The sequence below is a fragment of the Eulemur rufifrons genome, chromosome 21, assembly GCF_041146395.1.
Source record: "Eulemur rufifrons isolate Redbay chromosome 21, OSU_ERuf_1, whole genome shotgun sequence".
In the NCBI taxonomy this organism is placed as follows: Eukaryota; Metazoa; Chordata; class Mammalia; order Primates; family Lemuridae; genus Eulemur; species Eulemur rufifrons.
This window is the reverse complement of record NC_091003.1, coordinates 7,415,615-7,443,367: the sequence shown is the minus strand read 5'-3', so window position 1 is coordinate 7,443,367 and position 27,753 is coordinate 7,415,615. Positions and strand designations below refer to the sequence as shown.

At 41.9% G+C, this 27,753-nt stretch overlaps 2 protein-coding genes across 4 annotated transcripts in view; one reads left to right on the top strand and one right to left on the bottom strand.

Annotated features, from left to right (window-relative positions):
* The window catches only part of ACAD10 (acyl-CoA dehydrogenase family member 10), a 54,893-nt gene extending 45,558 nt beyond the window's left edge, over positions 1-9,335 (bottom strand). Inside the window, exons 1-2 of one of the 2 annotated variants that reach the window (XM_069497360.1) lie at positions 9,203-9,335; positions 501-660 (exon numbers count right to left, since the gene is read on the bottom strand). The gene's annotated coding sequence lies outside the window, so the exon portion shown is untranslated. Of the gene's footprint in view, positions 1-500; positions 746-9,202 lie in introns of those variants that run through there. The other variant, XM_069497359.1, reaches the window with a different exon arrangement.
* Positions 13-26,682, top strand: BRAP (BRCA1 associated protein). Of its 2 annotated transcripts, none has more exons than XM_069497362.1 (12): positions 13-261; positions 2,370-2,531; positions 3,565-3,763; positions 4,876-5,065; positions 9,923-10,036; positions 12,387-12,535; positions 15,999-16,074; positions 16,697-16,835; positions 17,208-17,317; positions 18,461-18,550; positions 21,803-21,906; positions 24,275-26,682. In XM_069497362.1, the coding sequence occupies exons 1-12, from the start codon at positions 180-182 to the stop codon at positions 24,636-24,638; spliced, it is 1,779 nt and encodes a 592-aa protein (XP_069353463.1). In that variant the 5' UTR covers positions 13-179; the 3' UTR covers positions 24,639-26,682. The 2 variants fall into 2 exon arrangements, with proteins under 2 accessions (XP_069353463.1, XP_069353464.1); XM_069497363.1 differs by lacking the exon at positions 13-261 and adding an exon at positions 1,051-1,076 and having other exon boundaries at positions 24,275-24,709.
* Positions 26,683-27,753: the final 1,071 nt, after the last annotated feature.

Sequence of the window (27,753 nt, the reverse complement as noted above, 5' to 3'; positions counted from 1 at the left end):
GCGGAAGTAGAAGTTGTTGTGGCTCTGAGGGCTGCGTGAGGTGCTGCTGCCGCTGCTGCTGAGGCGGCGGCGGCGCTGAGGCGGTGGCGGCGCTGCCAGCCCCGGGCCGCCCGGCTTCTCGGCTCGCCTCCCAGCCTCGCCTGAGCCCGCCGGGGCCCGCGCCGGCCAGCGCTTGCCCTATGAGTGTGTCACTGGTTGTCATCCGACTGGAGCTCGCGGAACACTCGCCTATCCCCGCCGGCTTCGGCTTCAGCGCCGCCGGTGAGTCCCGCGGCCTCGCCGCCTTCCCCGCGGTCGGGTCTGGGCCCGGGGGGCTCGCCCTCCCAAAGTACGGCTCCAGGGGAAGGCCGCGGCGAGGGCTTTTGCCTTAGGAAGAAGCCGAGAGGTGGTTGAGATCCCTCTCTTTCCATCCATCCTTGAGAGGCCTTCCCAGATGTCATCTCTGGGAAGCCGTTCCCCGTCCCTCCCTCCCTGTTCCTTCCCACGGGCGTTGTTTCTACCTGGCGTGTCTCGCTCTCCGCCCTGCTAGAGTCAGTTGTGTGTGTATCTCGCTTGATTTCCTCTGGACTCCGTGAAGTCAAGCACTGGGTCCCCGGCGACGCTGACAGTTCCTGGTTTAATGAAGTTGTTCCTCTTTGGAAGGCTGTCCCTTGAGGTGCCCTGTAACAATAGTAATAACTAAAATTTGGACACTTGCTATAGCCCAGCACTATTCTAAACACCTCGTGTGTTCTTTATATTTGCAACTATCCTGTGCGATAGATGGGCGTTATGCACCTTTGACAAATTGTGAAACAGGGTTAGTGATGAAATGATTTACCCAAGGTTGTCTGTAATTGGTAAAACTGGGATTCTAATCCAGGGAGCTGGACTTGAGTCTGAACTCTTCACGCAGCTCTTTAGTGGAGATTGCAGCTATAACTCTGTTCCTTGGTCCTCAAATAATTACCAAATAAGAACATTCATTCAAGAAATATTTATTTAATGTTCTCAATCTGCTGGAGTTTTTGTTATATGTGGAATCAGATGTGGTGTCTGCTTTAACAGCAGCAGCAATTCAGTGGGGGAGAGATGAAGTAAGTGCAGAATAAACACAATTACAACTGCGATTAAGTGCTGTGAAGGAAAGGAGGAGCAGTTTGGAAAACTATTACAAGAAGATCTGTTGGTTCAGAGAGCAGGACCGAGGCAGGTAGGGATAGTGTCACTGACAATTTCCCGGAGTACGTGAACTTTGGAGCTGCACGTTAAAGACTGAATATGTTTTAATGGGTTATGAGCACCTTTCAAAAGCTAAAAGTGACTTCTGAGTTTTGAAGGTCAGATTGACATTAGCCACATATAGATCTACATGGGTCACTCACTGAGTCCATTTATTCGTTAATTCAATATACAATATAGAGAGCTTCCTTCTGTGTGCTAGGCACTGTGATATTAGTGCTGGGAATAAGTGACGGGCAAAACAGGTGTGGTTCCTTCCCTGACAGAGTTTATGTTAAGGATATTTCAGTCAAGTCTCCAATTTCAGTCGAGTCTCTGAATTCTTTTTCCCTTTTTATGTGTTTCATTGAGTTAGGACACTAATCGCAAATTTTCATGGCTTGAGAGTAACCCTGAATGTTTAAGACTAACCCTGGCCAGGCACGGTGGCTCACGCCTGTAATCCTAGCACTCTGGGAGGCCGAGGTGGGCGGATCGTTTGAGCTCAGGAGTTCGAGACCAGCCTGAGCAAGAGCGAGACCCCATCTCTACTAAAAATAGAAAGAAATTATATGGACAGCTAAAAATATATATAGAAAAAATTAGCCGGGCATGGTGGTGCATGCCTGTAGTCCCAGCTACTCGGGAGGCTGAGACAGGAGGATCGCTTGAGCTCAGGAGTTTGAGGTTGCTGTGAGCTAGGCTGACGCCACGGCACTCACTCTAGCCTGGGCAACAGAGTGAGACGCTGTCTCAAAAAAAAAGACTAACCCTGAAGGTTTTTTGAAATTTTGTTTATTAATGGACTTTATACCTTCATTTTGGGCTCAACACAGTTACACTTTATCAGATGTTAATAAAATGTTAGTTCATCTGGGCATAATCACAGTCGAACCTTCTCTGAGGGTATTACTCTTGTTGATTGACTTTAAAGTGCATGATTCCACCAGAACAGCCCTGCATTTCTGAGTTTATTGTCCTGGCTGCTTATTGACTGTTTACTGGGTGCTGTAGGAGTCCCAGAGATGAGTGAGATGGGTACGGCAAAGGCTTCTTGTCATCTTGTGGGAAGGCAGCAGAGAGAAAAAGGGAAACCTATCGATGGATACATTGAAAATGGAGAAGAGTTTGTTTTATCGTCAGGTATTAATCATTCATGTGTTCTTTAGCCGGGGAAATGTCTGATGAGGAGATCAAAAAGAAGACACTAGCTTCAGCGGTTGCCTGTTTAGAAGGGAAGTCACCAGGGGAGAAAGCAGCAATTATCCATCAGCATCTTGGCCGTCGAGAAATGACAGACATGATCATTGAGACCATGAAGTCCAACTCAGGTATGCTTTCTAAAATCATGGGCTCTTTTGTAATGTCAGCTCCTGGCTGTCTGTTTTATACATACTGTTTGAGGAGCCCATGATTTTGACCTCTAGCGTACTTTTATCTTTCACTGCCTGTGTGTTGGACATGAGGTTGTTAAGGCACATTTCAGTGCCTCCAAATATTTTTTCCAAATCAATCCTAACAAGCTGGGTTGACAACTCTATTTGGTGAAGGAGGGCGTCTTACCACCTAATTCAGTGGCAGATCTGAGTGTGTTCAGATAAACATGTTTTGCTTCCTCCTGCTTCTCTCAGCTCATTTTACCTGAGGAAGTGGTACGTGCTGCATCTCCAGCATGGAGGTAGTCAGAACTGGTAGGTTTGGTTTTCAAACTTCATAGTCCTGAATGGACTGGGTGAGATGACTCACGCCTGTGATCCTAGCACTCTGGAAGGCTGAGGTGGGAGGATCCTTTGAGGTCAGGAGTTCAAGACCAGCCTGAGCAAGAGCAAGACCCCATCTCTACTAAAAAATAGAAAAACAATTATCCAGGCAATTAAAAATAGAAGAAATTAGCTGGGTGTGGTGGTATGCACCTGTAGTCCCAGCTACTCGGGAAGCTGAGGCAGAAGGATCACTTGAGCCCAGGAGTTTGAGGTTGCTGTGAGCTAGGCTGATGCCACAGCACTCTAGCCCGGGCAACAGAGCAAGACTCTGTCTCAAAAAAAAAAAAAAAAAAAAGGTCCTGAATGTTTGTCCCACTTAGGATTGCATGATGGAAGACACCTGCTTGTATTATGGTACTGCCCGATGTAAGAGCCATCCTTGAGTTTCTGAGGGCGTTAATGAGATTTTTATGGGGCAAAGAGAGCTTTAAAGTTGAGATGCTCCCATAAATAAGTTGCTCTACAAATACAGTTCTTAATGCAGCACATTACAATCTCTCTGTCAAAATATATTCTTCTGACTTGAAGTTTTAATCTAGTTTAGACTCTTTCGGCATATTTCCTACCCATTTATAATCTGCTAATTTTTGATTTGTGAAAGATGAACCAAAAGCTACAGTAGAAGAAAGGAAATCTTCAGAAGCATCCCCCACTGCACAGAGAAGTAGAGATCAAAGTAAAGAATGCATAAATGCTGCTCCCGATTCTCCATCCAAACAGCTTCCAGACCAGATCTCTTTCTTCAGTGGAAATCCATCAGTTGAAATAGTTCATGGTATTATGCATCTATACAAGACAAAGTAAGAGCAACCTTTTTCCTTTTGGGTTGGTCTATTTTTTGCCTTAGAGTAAACTCTCTTGCCCTGAGGGGAAGTGGATGTTTTCAGCTTCAAAAAGATAGTACTTTCATGTATTTTGTGTTAGAGAATTATTAGATGTTTTACATTTGGTTACTCTTATGGTTTGGGTCAAAGCTTTTCCTTATAAAAGAAACTTTTGTAGAAACACTTAAGAAAATACCTGGGAAGATATTCCCTTAGCTGGTAGGTATGGAAGATGACTGGGGAATTGAAAGAAGGGATGGTGAAAAAAAAATGATCCACACCATCATTGTAGTCTCATGTGCCCACCAAATCTTTACTAAAGAAGCCAATAAAAAGTTAAGTAATTACAATATTATCACTTCTTTTTACCCTTTTCTGTGGTCCAAACAGCTTGCTAGAGGCCCAGGGAAAGGAAGTATTTGATCATCCACAAGCTGGGCCATTAGCTCCTTGGATGATTGATACTTGATATCTTAAAGGCTGTCCTTGTCCTAACTCATCTGCCAGGTCCCTACTGGGAAAACAACAAATAGGTAGCCATTTCAGATCATAGCCATCAAGTTGAGTTTGCAGCATTTCAAAAGTAAATTGCATTGTGGAAGGTTTTTCTTTCCCTTCTATTCCAGCTGTTCCAACCCACCAACACTTTTCTGTAATCTTCAGTCATATCCTCATGGTTTAGGATTCTGTCTTATATTTAGAGCTCTTTTTTTCCCAGACCCTTTAAAACAAGTCTATAGCTACAGTTCTGCTTCTAAGTTACCCAGTGACAGGTTATTATTCAAACGCTAATGAGAATAAAACACAAACTGCAAATCTGCCTAATGCAGATTTATAACCCTAACAAAAGGGTTTATTTTTAACTGAAGATTAAAAATTTTGGTGGGGGGTGTAATGTAGAACATTTTCAAGCTTGCCTTAAACTCCACTGCAGAGATAATTTAAGAGATTCTGCGTTGTTTAAATTGATTTGTGGAATAGTACAAGTTTTAATTTTTTCCTATTTTCTTGGACATAAAAGTTGTCTAGTGTTGTTTGAACTAACCATACCTCACCTATTCAAGACAGTCTAATTATTGTCTTATTAGTAAGATGACCTCCTTAAAAGAAGATGTGAGGCGCAGTGCCATGCTGTGTATTCTCACAGTCCCTGCTACAATGACCAGTCATGACCTTATGAAGTTTGTCGCCCCATTTAATGAAGTAATTGAACAAATGAAAATCATCAGAGACTCTACTCCAAATCAATATATGGTGCTGATAAAGTTTAGTGCACAGGTAAAAGTTAAGATATTAAAAATCTCTTTGCCACAGAAACTGTTTTTGAAACTGTATGATATTAGCTGTGTGTGATTTACAACGTTTTACACTTAAGGTTCTTCGCACATATCTCTTCTAGGTTATTGTAATTCTAGATGTATTTCTAAATTGATTACCAGAAATAAAATTGTTCATTAATGCCCATGATTTTTTTCTAGATCAGATTGGGTATGAAATCTAGGGTTTTGTTTGTTTCTTTATCCAGTAGTAACTATTCCAGAAAAGCAGTTTGAAGTTGACACCATCTTATTATTTGCCATTATCCCTACTTTCATTTTCTTTTTTTTAAAAGGTGCTCTTTGGCACATTTTGAAAGATAAAAAACATTATTATTTTTTTTAATTTTGGTGATGAAGGATTTTGTGACATTCCTTGAAGTATTATTAAAGATGCTTTAGAGTTCTTTTCAGAAATTACTGCATTAGAGAGGGAAACACTAAGAGAATGGTGATAGTTTTAGTTTTTAAAAGTGCTTGTGCATTATAACAGATATTTTTCGATGTAGGAAGGTTTTGCTGTCCACTCCATTTCACTTAAATTGCACTGAGCAGCACTTTCCATGCACCTCAGTTCTAAAGATACTAGAAGTTTCTTTAGTTTTGCGTACTCAGGAGTATGCCACACCATTCATACTCTTAGGAGTATGCAGGTTTTATATGAATAGAAAAATAAGGTAAGCTTTAGGTATTATCCAGATTATTAAAGAGCTACCCTATCCTTCCATTTCCTTCAAGTTTTTTTTTTTTAAATAGCCTATTGTGTTTCTACATTGAAACTGTGTTAGGTTTTGAAATGCAGCTTTGTCAAAAGTTCACTTGTCTGCCTCGTTGATAGCCTTCTTGTACTTGCCCCAGATAAACAGTTCCAACTTGCTGTTTGTGAAAGAAATGTGCGTGCCTGGAGGATCACATGCCTAATGTTACCTCTCTGACTGGTCACCACGGTTTGTGGATGAAACAGAGCCCATAACACAAAGTCCACTTGCCATCTCCCCCTTCCTGGTACGGAAATCCAGAGGTGATGGCAGTGGCAGCTATTCAGTGGCCATGTGGAGGAAATTAAGAGAAACGAGAGTTGAATTATATGTGTACCTGTTCCATGGGCCCCAGAAAGAGAACCGTTAGTGTGGAGTTTTGTGTACAAGAAGGTACACAGTTACCTTTAACCTTTACAAAGCACCCCACCACTGAGGGAGATGTATAAAGCACGGGTTTCGATTATCCTGTAGACTTAGACTTTACAAGTTGACATCAAGAATGGAAAAGCACTTAACTCCTTTCACTGTCTGTCAGTAGCCTTCCAAGGTCAGTGAGGAGCTTTGCAAACCATGGGAAAGTCATGCCTTAAACCATTTAAATCTGGTAGCACATGCAGTAATAAGGATGATGACAATAATGCGTAACCTTTATTGATGGCTTCTTCTATACTCCTCACTGTGCTGAGTGCTCAACATGCTTTATCTCATTTATTCCTCACTACGGCCCTTTGATGTAGACAGATACTGCTCTTATCCTTGTTTTACAGATGGGGAAATTGACTGCAGGGGGAGATGAATAATTTTCCCAGGGTTACACAGCTAGAAACAAATGACCAAGGCAGGGTTGTGCCCTCATTCTTAGTCATCCCTAGAACATGCTCTCCTTCTAGGAGGAACGGTATGAAACCATGGGGCACAGAAGCAGTCACTGTTTGCAAGACATTCTGTAACAACAATATTTTAGTTATAGTTTCTACTTAATTAAGAGTGACAAGTAACTCAAAGGAAAAGTTCAGGAATAGATTGGGAAAAAATATTTGAGAACATATTGACCTCAAGTCTAATAAACCCACAAACTTCCGTGGAACAAGTGCCACCCTTCATAATGTGCAGATACTACTGTGGATATTTTCTGTTACTGTTAGTGGATTTTCATTGTATATCTGCACTATCCTTTCCACTTCTGTCTTTTGACCAAGTGCAGGTTGCTCAAGTTGACAGATGTTTTCTGAGACTATGAAACTGTTGCTGCAAGTTCTTCCCCATGGGGATAGAACCCTTGACTTCGGTATCATGAGTTGTGTTTTTTATTGCTAACTCTGGATCTTGGGGTCTGATCCCAATCATCCCATCAAGAATTTTCTAAGACCTAATAACACTCTCTTGATGTAGGACTTGAAGTTGGTAAATTAATATAGACTCTAAGGAGAATAATAGACGTGATAGCTACCAGCTGTTAAGCAAACCCTTTGCCAAGTGCTTTTTATGCATTATCTCCTTGAATCCTCTCAACAACGCCATGAGGTAGGTGTTGTTGCTTTTGTATTTTACAGTTGAGGAAACAGGCACAGATATGTCACTTGCCCAAAGTTAAGACAGCTAATGAGTGTCAGAATTAGGATTCAAACCTTGGCAGCCTGACTCCATAGTCTGGGCAGCTAACTATATCGTCTTATTCCTTTCTTTTTCTCACCAGAGATTTTTAAGTAGGAACTCATAAGCCTTCTCTGTGTCTTTTATAATCTCTTGAATTTCTATTGGCCTTAGCTTTATGTTGGAGGTCTTAAAAAGAGAGGTGCTTACAGACATGTAGTGTGACCCTTAGGAAACTTTGTCTTTGGGTAAAGGATTTATAGTTTTTCAGGACACAGGAAAATGGGAAGGGATTTCATTTTGTTAATCTTGGGGACAAAAAAGGACAGACGACCTCTCAATGGAGTATGTTGACTTATTTTCACTTGGGTTCTTAGTGAGGACAGCCTGAGAGACCCCTCTTTTGATGAGTAAAATACATACTCAGCACTATAGTTGATCACTGTGACAGTGAAGTAACCTTGGTCATAATAGATTTATCTTTTCTGAGTTCATCCTCAGAAGAGAACCATAAAAACAATGGACTAGGGAAAAAAAGCTGGGTTTCTTTAAAGTTTTGGTTCCATACAATGCAAACATTTTAAATATTAAAGAGTTGTTTCTTCTATGTTCTCTGCAGTTAGCTTCAGTCTTTTGTTTTGTGTATTTTGGTGGTGAGTTGAAGTAGGAACCGTGTGATTTTTGTTTCCTACTCTCTTTCTAGTGTATAGCATAGTGCCGGGCATATACTAGGTGCTCAGTAAATAGTCACACAAGTGAAGCTACATTTCTAGTACTGAGATTTTAAAGAAGAGAACAATGTGTTGAAATTGGGAAATCTCAATTATTTATAGATGTTCTCATTTCAAAAAAGTACACTTCTTTGGTAGAGATAAATTACTCCCCCAAGAAAGGAATAATTTGTCTGGTGTTACGTGGGTTTGGTCACACATCTGCCCCTTCCTCTGAGGAGGTCTGGTCATTTAGCATGTGCAGAGCTGTGGATCCAGCTCCTGGGGTGTCTGAGGCCCTGGGGGGCTGAGCTGAGGCCCTGACTTGCAGGCAGTCGGCTCCCTCGGTGCGGGAATCCCTGTGCTCACTGTGCTGCTTACTCAGCCAGAAGCATTTCAAGGAAAAGCCATTGCTCCTGAAGAAGGGGGGAAGCCATTTTGAGTTGCCTCTTCTTAGTAGGAGACAGACTTATTAGCCGCCAACTGGCTTTAAACATTTTGAAGTTAAAATGCACTGTTGTCTCCTGAGGAAAGCCCTTCCCCTGCCAGCCTTCTCCCCCCACCACCAAAATAAAGCTACATTCAGAAGTGATCATCCTTCCTCGGCTGCTTAGCTCAGTTGATTGTATTAAGAAAGCATAAATAATCAAGAATCTACAATTGAATTACATCATTGGAGGGGAATTAAAAGCTGATGAGAAGCTTATGGTAGCAGTGAGCTGCAGAACCCCACGAGGGTAGACAGACAGGACTATTTTTGCCTGGTACAGCTTTGAATCATCTTTTCCCGGAGGTTGACGGTGCAGCATTTCCTTTTGCAGAATCCTCCCCAGAAGCAGCTTGTCAAAGTTGGTAGGGCCAAAGTGCACAACTGCCTGTGTTTGGGCTAATCCCCATGGGAGAATGAAAGCCAGACAAGCCTTGGCCTCCCCGCTGCCTCAGAAAATTGGTTGAGTTTAAAAACTGGAATCATCTCTTTGTTGCTTTCTATCAAGGCTAGACTAGAAGTTCGGATCAACCTGTGTCCATACTCACGAATGCACTTGTGCCTTTGCAGCTTTGCCTCAAGGGCGCCGTTTCCCTCAAGGGCTTTCTCCGTCCACTTTGCCCTGCAAGGGAATGAGACTATTAGTCCTTAAACAGCTGGTTCATCTGGGATCTCTTGACCTTGACTAAGTGCTGGACACTAGATGGGGGTTTCACACCTCCTGATGGGATCCTTATCATGTATTATTTGGTTTATTGAAGAGGAGTTGGTTTTTCATCCCATACCAGTTCTACTGGTCTTGTATTTTTTTCTAATATAAATGATGCTGACATTTTTTCGGAAGAGTTCTTTCATAACACTCATCCGTTATGATTTGGTTCCAGAAATGATTGTTTACTTTCAGCTGCTGTTCGAGTGATGACTAGAGAAAAAAAACAGTTATTAAGGGAAATGTTGACCATTGCTGGTTGAATATTAAAATTCTACTAGCTTTCAGCTTATTGCACTCTGGTACCTTCTGCCAATTCAAATAAAATCTCTCTTGTGGCCCAGGAAACACTGTAGAGATGTAGGATATTGACCCGCGGAGTGCAGTTAGCTGACCAGCTTGTTTAGGTAGATGTTGCTTTTTTGGCAGTTGCTTTCTCTCCTAAGTATAAATTTTAAAAGGTGATGAGGAGAATAAATGAAACCATGCATCTTGAATATAAAGCGAATTTTCAGGATATCTGTCTTAATTTTTTCCTTTTCCCCATTGGTATACGTAGGCTGATGCAGATAGTTTTTATATAGCATGCAATGGCCGCCAGTTCAACTCAATAGAGGATGATGTTTGCCAGCTGGTCTATGTGGAAAGGGCTGAAGTGCTGAAATCTGAAGATGTAAGTGTGAATAATTCTTATATTTGATTACAAATATATCAGATTGGCATACAATTGCATGCTAAGATGTATGTGGAAATGTCCAGGATAGGGCAGTCCGTAGAGACCGAAAATAGATCAGTGGTTGTCAGGGGCTGAGGGCAGAGATGAATGGGGAGTGACTGCTAACAGGTACAGGGTTTCTTTTGGAAGTGATGGAAATGTTCTAGAATTAGATAGTGGTAATGGTTGTACAATCTTGTTGTCAATATACTAAAAGCCACAGAATTGTATACTTTAAAATGGAGAATTTTGTATTATGTGAATTTTATATCATTTTTTAAATTGCAAAAAATGTTTTTAAAAAAGTATATATTATCTGCATTGTTGAAATCGAGTGTTCCTCTATTTAAGATCAATGAAGCATTGCCTTGAGCCAAAAAGAAAAGTTTTTCTTTTAAATATTATCCTTAATCATCTTCCTAATTTTTGATTCTGTTTCGATAGCAACCTCTGATTGCTCCAGTCTGCTGCCCTCTATGGGAACCTTTCCTACATGTGCTCACTTTTTTTCCCGTTTTTATTATTTATTTATTTATTTATTTTCCCTTGTTTTCTTTGGACAATACATGTGCTCACTTGAATCATTTCATAAAATAGTGGATTCAGCTCTGTGATTTTTTTTTTTTTTTTTTTGAGACGGAGTCTCGCTCTGTTGCTCGGGCTGCAGCAACACTGCAGCCTCGAACTCTTGGGCTCAAGCAGTCCCCCTGCCTAAGCCTCCCAAAGTGCTAGGATTACAGGCTTGGGCCACCACACCCAGCTCTGTGATATTTTTAAGATTTCCTTTTTTTAAAAGTAAACCTAAAGATCTTTTTACCTCGAGATCGGCTTGATGGAAATGAGTTCTGAATAGATTTTTCTATCATTAGATTAGGTGAAATCAAACTTGATAGGTGATAAAATTGGGCTTCTCTTGGTGCCAGGTGCTGCATGAGGCCTCAGTTTTAGAGATTTGGATTTGTAGAAAACTCTAAATGAACACAGCTTCTTGAGAGATTTCCTGTGATTATCTTCTTTTCATGGACCGTAGATTAATGTGCTTTTTCTCCAATTGTCCTTATCTGTGTGCTTCCCCAGCTTCACCAAATAATTCCTGCTCATCTTCTGTCTGGAAGGGCTCAAGTCAGACATTGCTCTCTTAAGGGTTCCTTTCCTGACCGCCTAGACTGTCATGCCCCCGTTATAGCTTCCTATACTGGTTTTTGGTTTTTTTCCTGTTTTTTTCCCTTTTTTTTTTTTGAGACAGAGTCTCGCTTTGTTGCCCAGGCTAGAGTGAGTGCCGTGACGTCAGCCTAGCTCACAGCAACCTCAAATTCCTGGGCTTAAGCGATCCTACTGCCTCAGCCTCCCGAGTAGCTGGGACTACAGGCATGCACCACCATGCCCGGCTAATTTTTTGTATATATATTTTTTAGTTGGCCAGATAATTTCTTTCTATTTTTAATAGAGACGGGGTCTCACTCTTGCTCAGGCTGGTCTCGAACTCCTGACCTTGAGCGAGCCACCCGCCTCAGCCTCCCAGAGTGCTAGGATTATAGGCGTGAGCCACCGCGCCCGGCCAATTTTTTTTTTTTTTTTTTTTTTTTGAGACAGAGTCTCACTCTGTTGCCCAGGCTAGAGTGAGTGTAATTTTTTAATATTTTGTAGAGACAGGGTCTCACTATGGTGCCTAGGCTGGTCTAAAACTCCTGGGCTCAAGCCATGCTCCCATTTTTGGACTTACTGAATCAGTTTTTGCTCATCATTGTTCCACACCTAGAACAATGTCTGGTACACACAGCGGGGACTCAATAAGTACCTGTTAAGTGAAAGAATAAATAAAAATCAGTGTTGTTGATACTATTATCACTAAGTAGAAAGTGTTAAGTTATTTATGCTATGGAAAAATCCCTCAGATCCATTGCTATTCAGCTTCTTTTATTCCTGTGTGTTCTATTATAGTCATAGACATTTAGAGCTAGACCTAGGAGTCTGGTAACATTTAGGATTTAAATGTTAAGATTTTGGCAGCAGTATCCCTTCCTAGAATGTCAGCTCCATGAGGGCAGGGATCTTGGTTTTGTTCACCACTGTATTCCCAGCGCCTACCACAGTGCTGGGAATATGGGAGGTGCTCAATCAGTATTTGCTGAATGAATGAATGAATACATAATTGAAAATCTTACCAATTTAAATTATTTGCATAGAGTGATAATATTGAGAACATCTTGGCCAAGAGTCAAAAAGCAATAGGAAAACTATTGTTAAAAGAAAAAAAAAATTATTGCTGGTGGATGAAGAGTGAGGCTTATGCAAGGTGTTTTCGTAGGGTGCCAGCCTCCCAGTGATGGACCTGACCGAGCTCCCCAAGTGCACGGTCTGTCTGGAGCGCATGGATGAGTCCGTGAATGGCATTCTCACCACCTTATGCAACCACAGCTTCCACAGCCAGTGTCTGCAGCGCTGGGACGACACAACGTGAGTGCAGGGGCCGTTCTCACCCATTCCAGAATTAACAGTAGCCACCACCAAAAATGAACCACTCCAAGTATTTGACTTTATAAACCTGGCACCATGATAGTAAGAGGTCACACGGAAGGGCCTTCCATTTTTCTCCTTCCCTTTCCTCGGTTCACGTGGGAATTGGCATTCTTAGACCAGGTCCTTTTTAGTGTGCTGTTTCTGAATCTTTACAGAATTCCCCAAAGCACCATGAGCTGTTTTTTCCTTCCAAGAGCTGGAAAAGGAAAAAGCAAAGTAAAGCTTTGAGGCTCGTAGCTACAATGAAATCTAGGTCTGGAATCTCAGCTGTCACCTGCACTTGGCGTCTGCCATTCACTTTGGCTTTCTTGCCAACAGGGCTACAGCAACCTAATGTTTCAGCTTTGCTAGGCTGTGGGTGGCTTGGTGGCCAGTAGTAATGGCAGTCACTGAGTCTGAGGCCTACCCTACAGCCTCCTGATTCCCAGTGCATCAGAGGCCTTCGTTGTAGGTGACATTGCTGCAAAGAACTGAGGTGAAGCCTATACCTTTTATTTTTTTTCCCCTAAATCAGGAGTGGTTGCTTTCTTTGCACACTGCACTGTGGGACTTAGCTAGAAAGGTATATTATGTGCTGGCTTCGTGGGTTTCTGAGTAGAGAGGAAGTCAGAATCAGATAATCACACAAATAAATAAATCACAGTTATAACTAGTGTCACAAAGGAGCAACGTGTTATGATGCAGCCAGGCCCACCTGAGAAGTGGCATCTCAGGGAGGATAAGTAGGAGGTAGCTGGATAAAGGGCAGAACCAAGAACCAAGCCAGGCGGTGGGGGGGGCAGAGGCGTGTGCACAGGAAGGGGAAGATTACATTCCAAAGCCCAGAGGTTAGGAGGGGTGAAAGTCCACAGGAATCTCCGTTCTCCCCCAACACGTGGTTCTGGTGGCTAGAAGAACGCCTGCTTTCACAGAGCAGGGATGTACCTGGCCAGCTCATTGCTGTGCCCCTTACACCTAGCGGGATCCCTGGTGCACAGTAGGAGCTCAGTAAATATTGGTGAGCAGATAAACTGAGTTTCCCTGGCTTACTTAGCAAGACAGGAATCTTGCTGCAATTCCATAGAGTCCTTAGTCAATTCTGGGGTATCATTTTGGAATTTTTCAAAGAATTGTCCAGTTACCTTGAATAAAGCCACACTGAGGTGGGTGTACTCCATCAAGTTCATCTGTATCTTGTGTCCATCTGCTATACTGTTTGAGTTCTGGGCACTTCTTTATTCCCTAACACTCCAATTTTACTTACAGTATAGGTTAACTGTCAAAAAACCATAGAACCGTAACATTTTAAAGTTGGAAATTTCCTCAGAGACCATCTTGTCCAACCTTATTTTATGGGGAGGAAACTGAGGCCCAGAGGTGAGAATTAGCATGCTCAGAGTGCCATGCCCAGAGAACGTCAGACTAGGACTAGAATTCAACCCGTCACATGGGGTGTAAGGCATGGCACGTGCCCTCAAAAGCATGCGGTTCATTTAGCAAGTGGGTTTAGAGCCTCGGTATGTGCACGGTACGGTGCGAGGTACCGAAGCAAACCCAGGTCCTCTCCAGGGAAGTTCAGTCTGTGGGAGTTTACAGGAGTGTTTAAATCCCTGTGATGCACAGTAGAGACTGCAGGTGAGAGAGACGGGGCCCCCAGCGGAGGTGCTCAGGAAGGGCTGCTGTAGGAGGCAGCACTGGGACCAGGTTTTGTGACATGTGGAGATGTCAGGGAAGGCCATTCTGGGAAGGTTTTCCAAAGATCTCATCAGGAAAATAAGATTAAAGCTCAAAATTTGGGGGGAAGGATTTAATAAACTACTAATTATTTTTAATAGATGAGATGAGTGCTAATTGTATATAGTACAGATAAGCTTATTTTTATATTCTTTTTCCCTTTTTTATACTCTTTTCCCCTCTTTTATTCTCAGGATCAGATTTACATTTCAGAAAGATCATTCTGGCACAATGTAGAGAATTAGATTGCAGGATTAGTTTGTTGTTTTCTTACCCACCTGCTGCCATAGCCACCGCACAAACAGAAGGGATGACACAGCACTAGTTTCTGCCTCTGACAAGACTGCTTCCCACTTACTAGATATCATTTCTGTCATTTCTTCAAGTTTGTCTTCTTTTTTTTGTTTGTTTGTTTCTTTCTTTCTTTCTTTCTTTTTTTTTTTTTTTTTTTTTGAGACACTGTCTCACTCTGTCGCCCGGGCTGGAGTGCTGTGGCGTCAAGCCTAGCTCACAGCAACCTCAAACTCCTGGGCTCAAGCAATCCTTCTGCCTTAGCCTCCCGAGTAGCTGGGACTACAGTCGTGTGCCACCAGGTCCGGTTAATTTTTTCTATTTTTAGTAGAGACGAGGTCTGACTCTTGCTCAGGCTGGTCTTGAACTCCTGAGCTCAAGTGATCCTCCCGCCTCGGCCTCCCAGAGTGCTAGGATTACAGGTGTGAGCCACCACGCCCAGCCTGTCTTCTTTGATACTAAAGAAAGAGGCAGATTGGATCCTTTAGCTTTCTCTTAGGAAACACAAATAGAGCCTCCTCACCTGTGACGAGAACTTAGTGGTCTTCCTGCTTATTTCCTTTTCTTGGTTTCATTTAATCAGGTGGGTAACAGACTGATACTAATTACATCCTGAGCATTCATTCTTCTTGGTGCCAATTCAGTCAGCCTCAACTATGACCTACTTTGTGTCATGTTTGCCCATCTGACAAAAATATTCATGACTGACTTAGCATTACTTTGGAGTATAACAAAAGGGTTAATGGATTTTTTTTCCATGTCATTTTTATTGGCTATTTGTAAATCGAAACTTGAATACTCAGTAGAGCTTTGGTATCTTCTGCATTATGTCCATTGTATGGTGAAATGTCATGTGCATTGCAGGAAGCACATTAACACCTTTTTTTGGTTGTTAATTTGGTAAAATTTACTACATATTTTAGATCCAACTCTGAAGAACAACCTGGAGAGGACAGGGTACATTTTCAATGATCTAAATCTTTGGGAAATGGAGATAAAGTAGATTGTTTGGAATAAAATACATTATAGATAACCAGTCATGAAATCAAGTCCCAATTCTAACCTGCAAATATTTAGCTCTTTGATCATTTAAGGTTTTTTTCTTTTGAAACACATTTAGAATGGCAAAGATCATCTGAGCTTTAGGCAGAAGAGTGGAAAAGGATATGGGGCAGATCACAATTTCTCCTACTTCTGCTTTATCAAGATTTTGTGTATTTTCATTTTGTTTGAGACTAGCCCCAAAATGTTTGTCTTTTAAGTGATATCTTTAGTTATGATAAACTTAAAAACAGCACTTAGGGAGGATATAAAATCCAGTTTTGACTTTTGGGTTCTGTAACAACTGTCTTTTATATTTAACCTGCGCCATTGTCTTTTGGTGTCCTGGATATAGGTGTCCCGTTTGCCGGTACTGTCAAACACCAGAGCCAGTAGAAGAAAATAAGTGTTTTGAGTGTGGTGTTCAGGAAGTAAGTAATGGGTGGTGGAAAAGAATAATGAACACAGCTTTAATTGTCTGGGGTTTTCTTCTGCTTAAATTCTTTTTGAGACTGATTTTTTTTCCCCTTGTCTAGGGTCAGGCAAAACATGTGAATACACAAATTTTCTTACTCCTAAGCAAAATACCTTATGCTTTTATTCTTTGTTCTTTTAAAAAGCTTAAATTTTTACTGATAAATTGTGAACCTTTTTCTTGCTATTTACATAGAGCTGTTTAGAAGTCAGAGCAAGAAAATGATTGACCCATAGAAGCATCCTCGATTATTGGGTTTTATTTTTTTATTTTTTTAATTTTTGAGACTTGGTCTCACTGTGTCACCCAGGCTGGAATGTAGCGGCACAGTCATATCTCATTTCAGCCTCGGACTCCTGGGCTCAAGTGATCCTCCCACCTTGGCCTCCCAAAGTGCTAGGATTACAGGCATGAGCCACCATGCCCAGACAATTGTTGGGTTTTAAATGTATGTTTATTCAAAACTCCTGTAAAAAAAAACTATTAAGTCTCATTCTATGCCAGGCCCCTTTCCACCCCAAGAGGGCCAGGTCATGTATTTTTATTTAACTAATTAAGATCTTACCTCCTTCTGACAGAACCTTTGGATTTGTTTAATATGCGGCCACATAGGCTGTGGACGGTACGTAAGTCGACATGCTTATAAGCACTTCGAGGAAACGCAGCACACCTATGCCATGCAGCTCACCAACCATCGGGTCTGGGACTATGCTGGAGGTGAGCCCTGCTCTCGGTTTCTAATCTGGATTCATTCTATGCGGAAACTTTTCCTTCAGAACCTCTCCACTTTCCCTCGCCGCCTGAAATGTCATCTTTGAGCCCTCACAAACTCAGATTCTCACGGTGCCCGAGGGCACCATTTCCTAGGAATGGCCTGAATCGAATATTTTATTAAGAAACGGTTAATACTTCCACTCTTTTCCTCTCCTTCCCCTTTAAAAGTTGAATGATTTGACCCACTTTTAAAGCAATATTGCAAGGCATTTAATTTAGATCTGTAAAAACAAAAATTTTGTCAGAGTTAAAAGCATATGGAGACCCTTTTCCTTCTGAGGGAACATGCTTTCGTTGACTCATTCTTTTCTTTAGATAATTATGTCCATCGACTGGTTGCAAGTAAAACAGATGGAAAAATCGTACAGTATGAATGTGAGGGTGATACTTGCCAGGAAGAGAAAATAGATGCCTTACAGTTAGAGGTAAAATGCGTTACGCGTTATCACTCACCACCTGTCTCTATTGCTGCGTACTGTTCTAGCTTGAAAGGCTGTTTGGGCTTTTAATTTTGCCATTTACCCTACATGTAAATATTTATTTTTAAAAATGTTTAAACTATTTTTTCTTTTTTTCCTAATTACATCCTTGTTTATGCTCAAAACCTTTTTTTTAAAGTTTTACCATTGCTGTGAAGGATTATTGTTTTTATTCTGTCTGTTTTACTTCTTTGAAAGTATAAGTTTCACTGTTCCTTATTATTTTCTTTTCTTTTTTTTTTATTTTTTAGCTTCTTTCTGTTAAGCTGCAAGGAGTATATCAGTGTTCCTTATTATTTTCAATGTGATGTTCCTAGTTGTCTTAAGTGCAGTATTAAGGTTGTCTTCTGTAGGGTTAGTAAAACTGAAAGTTAAGAATGTTCTCTCCGGGCCAGGTGTCGTGGCTCATGCCTGTCATCCTAGCACTCTGGGAGGCCAAGGCGGGAGGATCACTTGAGGTCAGGAGTTCAAGACCAGCCTGAGGAAGAGCAAGAGCAAGACCCGATCTCTACTAAAAATAGAAAAATTAGCCAGGTGTGGTGGTGAGCACCTATAGTCCCAGCTACTTGGGAGGCTGAGGCAGGAGGATCACTTGAGCTTGGGAGTTTGAGGTTGCTGTGAGCTCAGCTGATGCCACGGCACTCTAGCTTGGGCGACAGAGTGAGACTCCGTCTCAAAAAAAAAAAAATTAAATTTTTTGTAGAGACATAGTCTCACGATTGCCCTCAGGCTGGTCTCAGCCTCCTGGGCTCAAGCAGTCCTCCCACCTCAGCCTCCCAAAGTGCCTAAGATTACAGGCATGAGCCACTGCACCCAGCCTGTGGTTCTTCTTAAAGTCAACTTGATGAAAATAAGTTTTTTTATATGTACATTTCTCTCAACTAGATTGTAAGCCCCAAGGGGACAGAAGTGTAATTGTCATTTCTGTGTCCCCCAGCTCCAGGGCTTGTTGAGTAGAGTGGAATCAAGGTGTTTTATACATTTTGATGGTTACTTTTAGGCTTCTGTAGATCATTAAAGGTCAGATTTTAATTGGATTTCAAAGACTGACAACAGTGACATTTTGGTGTTTATTCTGTCTGTTTCTAGTATTCATATTTACTAACAAGCCAGCTGGAATCTCAGCGAATCTACTGGGAAAACAAGATAGTTCGGATAGAGAAGGACACAGCAGAGGAAGTAAGTCTCTGGTTTGGTGACTGCTAAAATGCCACATTGCAGGGCAGTCTGCTGGTGGGGTGGGGGGAATGCAGAGTATAGGGAAAAAGGAATCGTAGACTCTTCCCTTCTCAGTCTGATAACAGGTAGAGAACTGTTTTGCCTCTAAAAAGAAACCTTGGCTTTAAAGGCTGTGTGTTTGGTATTTTGTGGTCATAGAGGGTTTGGTTTTTTAACCTCAAGCAGGTTTTCTAATGCCTTGTGCAATTCCATTAAAAAAAAATACAAGTACGTACATGTGAGTTTGTAATTTGAGTTTGTCTACTCGGGAACAGTTACTTTTGGGAGCTGACTGTGGACTTCGGAGGCGACGATATGGTCTGAGCACTTCTAAATTGAAGGAAATAAAATTGGGCAGAGATCTTGGAGCGTCAGTGTTCACCCTGAAGGTCTAGGGCAGCAGCTTTCAAATTTTAACTGACTAGTCCTTTAAAGAAGATGCCATTTCCTACTTGTACATAATAAAAGAGAAAAGTGGTGTGATTTTGGTAGAAACCCAGATGGAAGGCCCAGAGCTCTGCCTGCTTGGTTTTTCTGTCTCCAGCATGGACAAGGAACACTGAGAAAGAAGGTGAACACCTGTTTATCCAGTGAACACCTGACGGTTGTGTATAATTAGGGCTCTAGGAACCATTCTTTGGACCTAGGGACAGGGTCTATAATTCAGTGATTCCCTTAGTATCAAATAAAGGCTTTTAAAATTTCTAAATGATGACTTGAGTAACTCTGTGAGTCGCCACTGAAACCCCGGGCCCTTCAGATGGAGGCTGCAGAGCCGGGTTGGGGCCCCCCCCTGGGGTGCTGGGGTTATCCTGGAGCTTAGTGGGCAGGGCCATGAGCCTCTGTTTCTGGGTAGGCCTACAAATGGAAGACATCAGGTTTTTAAAAAAAAATTAATGCTTAACACCAGGTTTAAAATGATTTCTAGTTAAAAGTTATTGATGAAATTCTTACAAGAACCTTCCAAGCAATGGAAATGCCTTTCCAGAGGTGCTCGAGGTCACTTGACTTACTAACAAGTTCTGAACAGGGCTGGATTGGAGTGCGTGCAGGGAAGGCAAAGCACAGGTGGCTGCCACTTGGTGTCAAATTATGGACTCGGGGAGGTGCACTGGCAACTCCCCTGTGGCCTCACTCATGAGTTTTTCTGTGGGACATACCAGTGTGACCCCTAAAGTGCTTTGTGCAGACCCTTGAGAGCTGAGCTCAGGATTCTCTCTGCCCTTTAAGATTCTTTTTCTTCAAAAATATTTATTTATTTATTTTTTAGGGACAAGGTCTCACTATGTCGCCCAGGCTGATCTCCAACTCCTAGACCCAAGCGATCCTCCCGCCTCAGCCTCCCAAAGTGCTGGGATAACAGGCAAGAGCCACCGTGCCTAGCCTGCCTTTTAAGATTCTTTAGGATTAATTACATTCACTAAGACACGCCAGTGAAAAACAAGTTAAGGGGCAGGGAAACAAAAAACTGCGAAACTCATGTTTGCTTTTAGGTAGGGGTAAGATGGAGGCAAGAGCAGCTCTAAATAGAAAGCTCTGAAGGGTTTGAAAGGATGCTTTTGTTTTCTAATAACAAATGTCGTTTATCCATAAGTTCATGGATGATGCAAGCCTTTGTCCCGCTCCTGTCCGTTAGCGCACCCAGCCGCAGAGCGTGTGCAGGGAGAAACAGGAATCCAGACCCTGGGTCCCGCTCACAGAGATTCTTGTTCATGGCCTCATAAAAAGCTAATGTGGGGAGGGGAGTAGATCAAGGTTGAAATTCATGGTGGACTTCATTTATAAATACTGTTGCTTTCCCCCAGTGGTTTAAGTATACATAATTATTATAGCATGTGAATGGAGTCTGTTCTAGAAAATGAAGCTCATAGCCACTTGAATGCTTTTGGTTTTCTTGGGGCCATGTATGAAAAACACGTAGTAGGCAGTCAGTACTGGTGAATTCCCCTAATGATACTTCTCAGTATTTTCATTGACCAAAATATATAGAGCTTGGTTCCTATTGATAGTAATTTCTGCCCTTCCCAACTTCCTTAAACTGACAGGAGTCAGTTTAGTAGAAAATGTCAAAAGGATCTACTGGTCTCATATTTTAAAATAATATTGAAGTGAAAATTAATAACAAGCTAGAATTAGAGCAATTATAAAGCTCTTTTGATTTTTATGACATAGAGGAACTTTTAGAAATCTCCCTTATGTGTTTTTCTAAGTTAATGAGGTTGGCTATAAAGTTAATTTCTACAAAACAGTTATTTATTTCTTTTAAGGCAGCACTATTAGAGATCTGCTAGGTAGGCTGTATGGAAAATGTTTAAAAAGAAAGGTTAAAAGCGATGACCCTTTCTCTGCCGTGATGGATGCTGCATGCATCACATACAGGATCTCTGCTAAGAGTTTAGATCCAGCCAGGAAGTCACTTTTCCTTTGCTACAGAGCTTTGGCCTCCAGTGTAGCACAGAGAAGAGTTTAGAAGTTGGCTTTGGACCCAGACTTTGGGTCCAGTCCTGGATCCACCACACTCTAGCTGGATGACCTTGGACATACTGACTCTCCTTTCTCTAAGCTTCAGTTTCTGTCAAAAGTTGACTTACCTAAGGCACAGGCTTGTTAAAAGGAATAAAGGAGGTCAGGCCTGGTGGTTTATGCCTATAATCCCAGCACTTTGGGAGGCCAGGGTGGGAGGATCACTTGAGCATAGGCGTTCAAGACCAGCCTAGACAACATAGTGAGACCCTGTGTCTACAAAAAACTTTTTAAAGAAGTAGTCAGCATGGTGACATGAGCCTGTAGCGCCAGCTTCCCAGGAGGGTACGGAGGGAGGAACACTTGAGCCCAAGCATTTGAGGGTGCAGTGAGCTATGATTGCACCACTGCACTCCAGCCTATGCAACAGAGCGAGTCCCTGATTTAAAAAAAAAAGGAATAAACACGATAACGAGATACTACTGGCAGCAGGGCGGACAATTCTGCTTGATATTCAGCGGCTTTGGGTCCCTTTTTCATCCTGGTATAGAGAAATAGTGAGGGGAAAAAAGGATTTCTCGGTACTTTTATTCCTATTACAGAATTTCTTTCAAGTGATTGTCTCACCTTTTCTAAATTTGGTTTGTCAAGTTGTATATAGATAATTGGGGGGGAAATTACGATGTTAGCCCCAAAGACCACACAATTTTGCCTCTGTGAAATGAATCTGATTTCTGCTTGTTCTTTCAGATTAATAACATGAAGACCAAATTTAAAGAAACGATTGAGAAATGTGATAATCTGGAGCACAGATTAAATGATCTCCTAAAAGAAAAGCAGTCTGTGGAAAGAAAGTAGGTATAATTGTTCTGTTCTTTAAGTTTGCCATTTTATTGTAAGAGTCTCTATAAACAGGTAATTTCCTTCATTCCTATGGAAACACCCTCATTTTCAAGTGTATGTATCACCAGGTTTTCAGGGGTCCCCCTATAGGTGGAGCAAACTTATGTGACTTCTTGTTTATTAAAAAATGTGGGCCAGCTGGGTGCGGTGGCTCACGCCTCTAATCCCAGCACTCTGGGAGGCCGAGGTGGAAGGATCACTTTTGGCCAGGAGTTCAAGAGCAGCCTGGGCAACATAGTGAGACCTCTAGTCTCTACAAAAAAATTCAAAAATTAGCTGGGCGTGGTGGTGCACACCTGTAGTCCCAGCTACTTGGGAGGCTGAGGCAGCAGGACTGCTTGAGCCCCAGTAGTGTGAGGTTACAGTGAGGCCTGGGTAACAGAGTGAGATCCTGTCTCAAAAACAAACAAACAAACAAACAAACAAAAAGCCACGTTTTATGCCAGAAGGATGCCATGTGGAACATAGCACTCTCTCTTGATATCCGTGTGCTTTCGGTGTTGCAAATGTCTTCCACTTTTATCTGTAGAAAGCAATTTCTTTGCATCCAGAACTTTCAGTTTCTCTGAGATGTGGTGGCTAAGAACTGGCAGTTAGGAAGGAGACTGCATCTCACCTGGAGGTTCTATATGCTCTGGCCTTATGCAGAAATTAAAGGCCAAAGGTGTTGAGTATGGAGCAAAAAAACCTCATAAAACAGTATGGCAAGAATATTATTTGGGAAGATAAAAATTTTATTGATTAAAATTACCTTTCTGATTTTAAGTTATACTCACAAAAATAATTGGATTTTCACTTCCAAAGAAATGGATAAAAAATAAATTTAAGGAGGATAATTGGTCCTTAGAAAGTTTTGTGTTTTTTCTTAATAAGTCTTTTTTTTTGGAATAAATTTAGATTTACAGAAAAGTTGCAAAGATAATGCAAAGAATTTTCATATGCCCTTCACCCATTTTCCCCCATTGTTAAAAGTTTTTTAAATTGTAGTTTTTATATATAGAGAGAGAAAGATTGTAAGATTTGATGATTTAACCATTTTTAAATGTACAATTTAGTGGCATTAAGTACATTTACAATGTTGTATAATAATCACCACTATGTGTTCTCAAAATTTTTCATCATCCCAAACAGAACTTTCTCACCAAAAGTTTAACTATTATAAAAAAACATTACAGCATTAATAAAAATAAAATAAAAAATTCTCCTACACTTTCAGCACTCTTACAAATTGAACTGTGTTAAAGAATTACAAAGTAAAAACTAGAAGTTCTTTTTCATCCCCTAAATCATGCTGTCTGGAGGTAACCATTATAAATCATACCAGTGAATATTAAGTATTCTTCCAGATCTTTAGCTCTGCCTGCATAAATATCTCAGATACATAATCTTTTTCTGCAAAAATAGAATAGTAAGTATTCTCCCTGGTAAAATATTCTGTTTTGTACATTTTTTTCATGCTGGCACATCTAGATCTATGCCGATCTTTGGAACAGCCAAGTGGTATTCCATTGTGTGCACGTACCAGTTCCCTGCTGATAGACACTACTGCAGGCATTGTTGCGATGAGCATCTTTCTCCGTGTGTCTTTTGGCACAGTCCTGAGTATATCTATTCTCAGGATGAATTCCTAGAATAAAAATAGCTGTGGCAAAGGCTGTACAAATGTTTTATTTTTATAGATATTGCCAAGTTGACATCCAAAGAGTGTGTACCAGTTCATGCTCCAGTGCCAATGTATAGGAGTGCCTCTTTGCCCATGGCTGAGATCTCTGGCATTCTGATACATAAAAATGGTACCTCAAATGTTGTTTTAATTTGCAATTCGTTACGTATGAGTAAGATTGAGCATCAAGAATAGGGCACTCCCAATTCTTAAAACCCTTTCATTAGAATAAGCACCTTTTTTTCTTCTCCAGCAAATGTACTGAGGTCAGAGCACTTGACTCTCCAAGAATGTCACTTTTCCTCATAACTTCCTTATCATAGCTGTCATCTCTAAGACACCTATTTAACCCCTGACTGCAAAATAGAGAAGCAGTTGAAGTTTACCATGAGTCACAGAATAGTTTCTGCTGTTGAAAAATTTATCAGGCTCAAAAAAAGTGTCTTGAAGATATACTTGTGTTAACTAGAGCAAAATTCTTGCTTTGCGTAGCCGATTGCATTGGCAGCAAACCAATCAATCTCCCTCACCGCTGGAGAAAGGGGTCTGTCCTAAATGGATTCTGAGGTCATGGCTTCTCGTTCAATCCCAGAGCAGAAAGGGGACTGTGTCAGCAAATGAAAAATGTGCTTTTGTCTTCCTTTGTTTTGCAAAAGGTGCACTCAGCTAAACACGAAAGTGGCCAAACTCACCACCGAGCTCAAAGAGGAGCAGGAAATGAACAAGTGTTTGCGAGCCAACCAAGTCCTCCTGCAGAACAAGCTGAAGGAGGAGGAGAGGCTGTTGAAGGAGACCTGCGACCAGAAAGATTTGCAGATCACCGAGATCCAGGAACAGCTGCGAGACGTCATGTTCTACCTGGAGACGCAGCAAAAGATCAACCACCTGCCTGCTGAGACTCGGCAGGAGATCCAGGAGGGACAGATCAACATCGCCATGGCCTCAGCCCCGAGCCCACCTTCTTCAGGGGGCAGTGGGAAGCTGCCCTCCAGGAAGGGCCGCAGCAAGAGGGGCAAGTGACCTTCAGAGAAACAGACATCCCCGAGACTGTTCCCCCTGGCACAGCGCGGGTGTGCTGGGACCTTCAGCTAATGTGAGGGTGGCCCTAATAATTCCAAGCGAGGATCAAGCCGCAGTCTTTGGCTCTTTCATTTGCTGGTGTGTGGTGTAGTGGATGTAGAGGGTGCCGACGGGAGAGCGGAGGGAAGGGGCAGTGTTTGCAAAGGTGGTAACAGGTCACCGAATGCAGACATTCTAATGACCATTTTTTGCCTTCCTGCTTGGTAGATGCCCCAACTCTGCTGTGCATTTTTCCGTTATATTTATGGAGTTGGTGTATTTGACTTTCAGTTCTGGGGTAGGTTTAAGATGTTAAGTTTTTTTTTTTTTTGTTATCTCGAAGGTAACATTACCTAGCACTAAAGCACCAAACCTCCCTGAGGTCGTAGCAGCTGCTTTAAAGAGAGGTTCCCATTGGCTACTGAGGAATTAGGAAAATTCCCTAGTATTAGTCTCATATCATTGTGGTCCCTCCCTTCCTCTGGGGAATTGAAGAATTGTTTGAATGTTGTATGAAAAGAGGCTGGGTTGTAAACCAGGCACTGGCTTGTCACCAGCAGTCATCTCTTCTTGCTGTGGGGCTAGCCAGGAAAAACAAGCCGGGGCATATTGAGTAGCCCCAGTGTAGGAAAAATGGTGGCAGTTCCACTGTTTATTTTTGGTGACTCCGTACATCATTATGAACCTCAAATAAGAAGGAGGCTTAATGGCTGCTCCAAGACTCAAGTCTCAGAGTGGATTTCCTAGCATCTAGCAAGAGCAAGCGGGGAGATTTGTCATCCATGGGAAAATGTAGAGTGAGGCCTCTGACTAGCTAATTGTGTATTTTGCTGGGTTCAGTATTTTCTAAATGTTTACAAAAGATTGGGCTGCATGTTCAGGTTGCAGCTAGAGGGAGCTTGGGCAGATTTTCAATTATGCTTTCAAGATACAACCAAAGGCTGTTTCTAAATCCTAAAATTAGAATTTCAACAGAGCCCCCTTTAAAACAGTCTTGTAATGCTTGTTGTGGGCCAACAGAGGGGCCGTGTACTTTCTCTAGAACCATAAACGTCACATAATTCATAACATGCAGTAATTGAGCAAACTTAAAGTAAGACCCATGTTGAAATTTAGCTTCCAGAAGAGGTAGATAGGCTAACAAGATATACTGTTAAATTGTGGGGTTTATTTCTTGCTTTATAATTAGCCAAAGGTTTCAAATTATCCCATTTTGGAATTATTTTTTAGCCTGTGGTTAGGCTTTTGCCCTGAAAGTCTTACGTGTTACCTGTGTGAACATACCAACTGTGTCACCATCCGTTTTTGTGGGACGTGCTGCAGCATTTCCCAAAACACCTCACCTGTAACTTTGCAAAATGAATGTACTCACACATTCTTCGGTTTTACTTAGGGCAGACCAACTCTCTAAGTTCTCCTTGGACTGATGTGTACAGATATCTTAAAGCAAGAGTGGGAATGTAAAGCATAACCTAATTCTCTTTCCTATAGAGATTCTATTTTATTTAAAATCTATTTTTACACTAGTTAGAATCCTGCTGTTTCGGCCAAGTATTTGTCTTGCATGTCTGACCTTGCAGAAGCTGGGGTGGATCGCAGCATACTAATGAAGAGAATCACAAGCAGTTTACAATGCTCGCTGGCTCCTCGTTTGTCTCTGATCGCCTCCGCCAAGGAGCCCTCCCGCCAGCTGGGAGAACAGAAATTTTTTTGCAGCACAGGTGGGATAAATGCTCTGAAAGGCTGTGCCCAGAGGAATGAGCAAAGAGGCAAATGTTTCCAAACTACTTGAAGGTTTAAGAAATATGTTCCAGGAAAAAAAAAAAAAATCTTATCAAAATATGTAAAGAAAATTTTTTTAAAAAACGGTCAAAGAGTCATGTTTGAATTTGACAAAATTACATAAGCTAGAAGCTGTTAGTGTTTTCTTCAGGATGGAAACGAACCACTTACTATACCATACTACCTTGAACAATGAAATTAAAATAGCCAAACTTTGAAATTATTCTGCCCTGTGTGAAATTTGTGTCTCTGATTGCCATTTGCCTGGGAGCCCGTATCTAATAATCTAAGAAAGTGTCAATGGCCTGGATTTAGAAAATCACATAAAAATCAGCCCCTCAGCCGGACATGGTGGCTTATGCCTGTAATGCAAGTGACTCGGGAGGCTGAGACAGGAGGATCGCTTGAACACAGGAGTTCGAGGCTGCAGTGAGCTATGATCACAGCATTGCACTACAGCCTGGGCAACAGAGTGAGGCCACATCTCTAAAATAATAAAATTTAAAAAAGCAACCCCTGCACGATATAATTTGCAGCTAGATTATTCATCTTTCAGCCCTTTTCCTCCAACTCCCAAACTAATGAAAAGTAGCTGAACCACACATAGACTGGGGAAAATTATGTGAATGGAGGGGAGTGATGGGGGAAGACTCAGGCACACGACTCTTTTTGCAAAGGAAAAACAATCAATTTTTACACCTGAGGCTTTTTTTCCAGGCCTTACACCAAGCTGAGATTGTTTGGGTTTTTTCTTGAGGGGGTAAGCAGCTGTCACAAATGTGGCTTATTAGGATACATCGAGTAATCTAAAGCTCTGAAGCAACTAGCCTCCCCGCTTGCACGGCGAAGTTGTCCTCACAAAAAGGGCTGAGAAACTGTTTTCAGCAGCCAGCCAGTAGAGTACGGAGAACTTGGCAAATCACAAATGAGCAACCTTCTGTCATTTGGAAACCCTCTCCTGGTGCAGTCAGGACACACAATCTACAAATACTATCCACAGTGCCACGTTGCTTGGGCTGGTGGCATACTTTGGCTTGTGCGATGAAGTCCATGGGCTCATCTAAAAAAGGAAAAAGTCCCTCCTAACTATGTTGTGTTCTCCAGGACAAAGCTGAATGAACTGCTGCATGGTGATTCTGCTGCATTGCTTCTCTCTGGGCAGCAGCAGGGAAATCACAGAGTCTCGCAAGAACCAGTTCCTGCCCCTTAAAGGTGTCAGGGGACATCAAAACTACCCAAAGACCTGGCTGTCAAGTTTAGGAAGCCAGTGAGTATTCCGTGGCAGGCCCTGCGG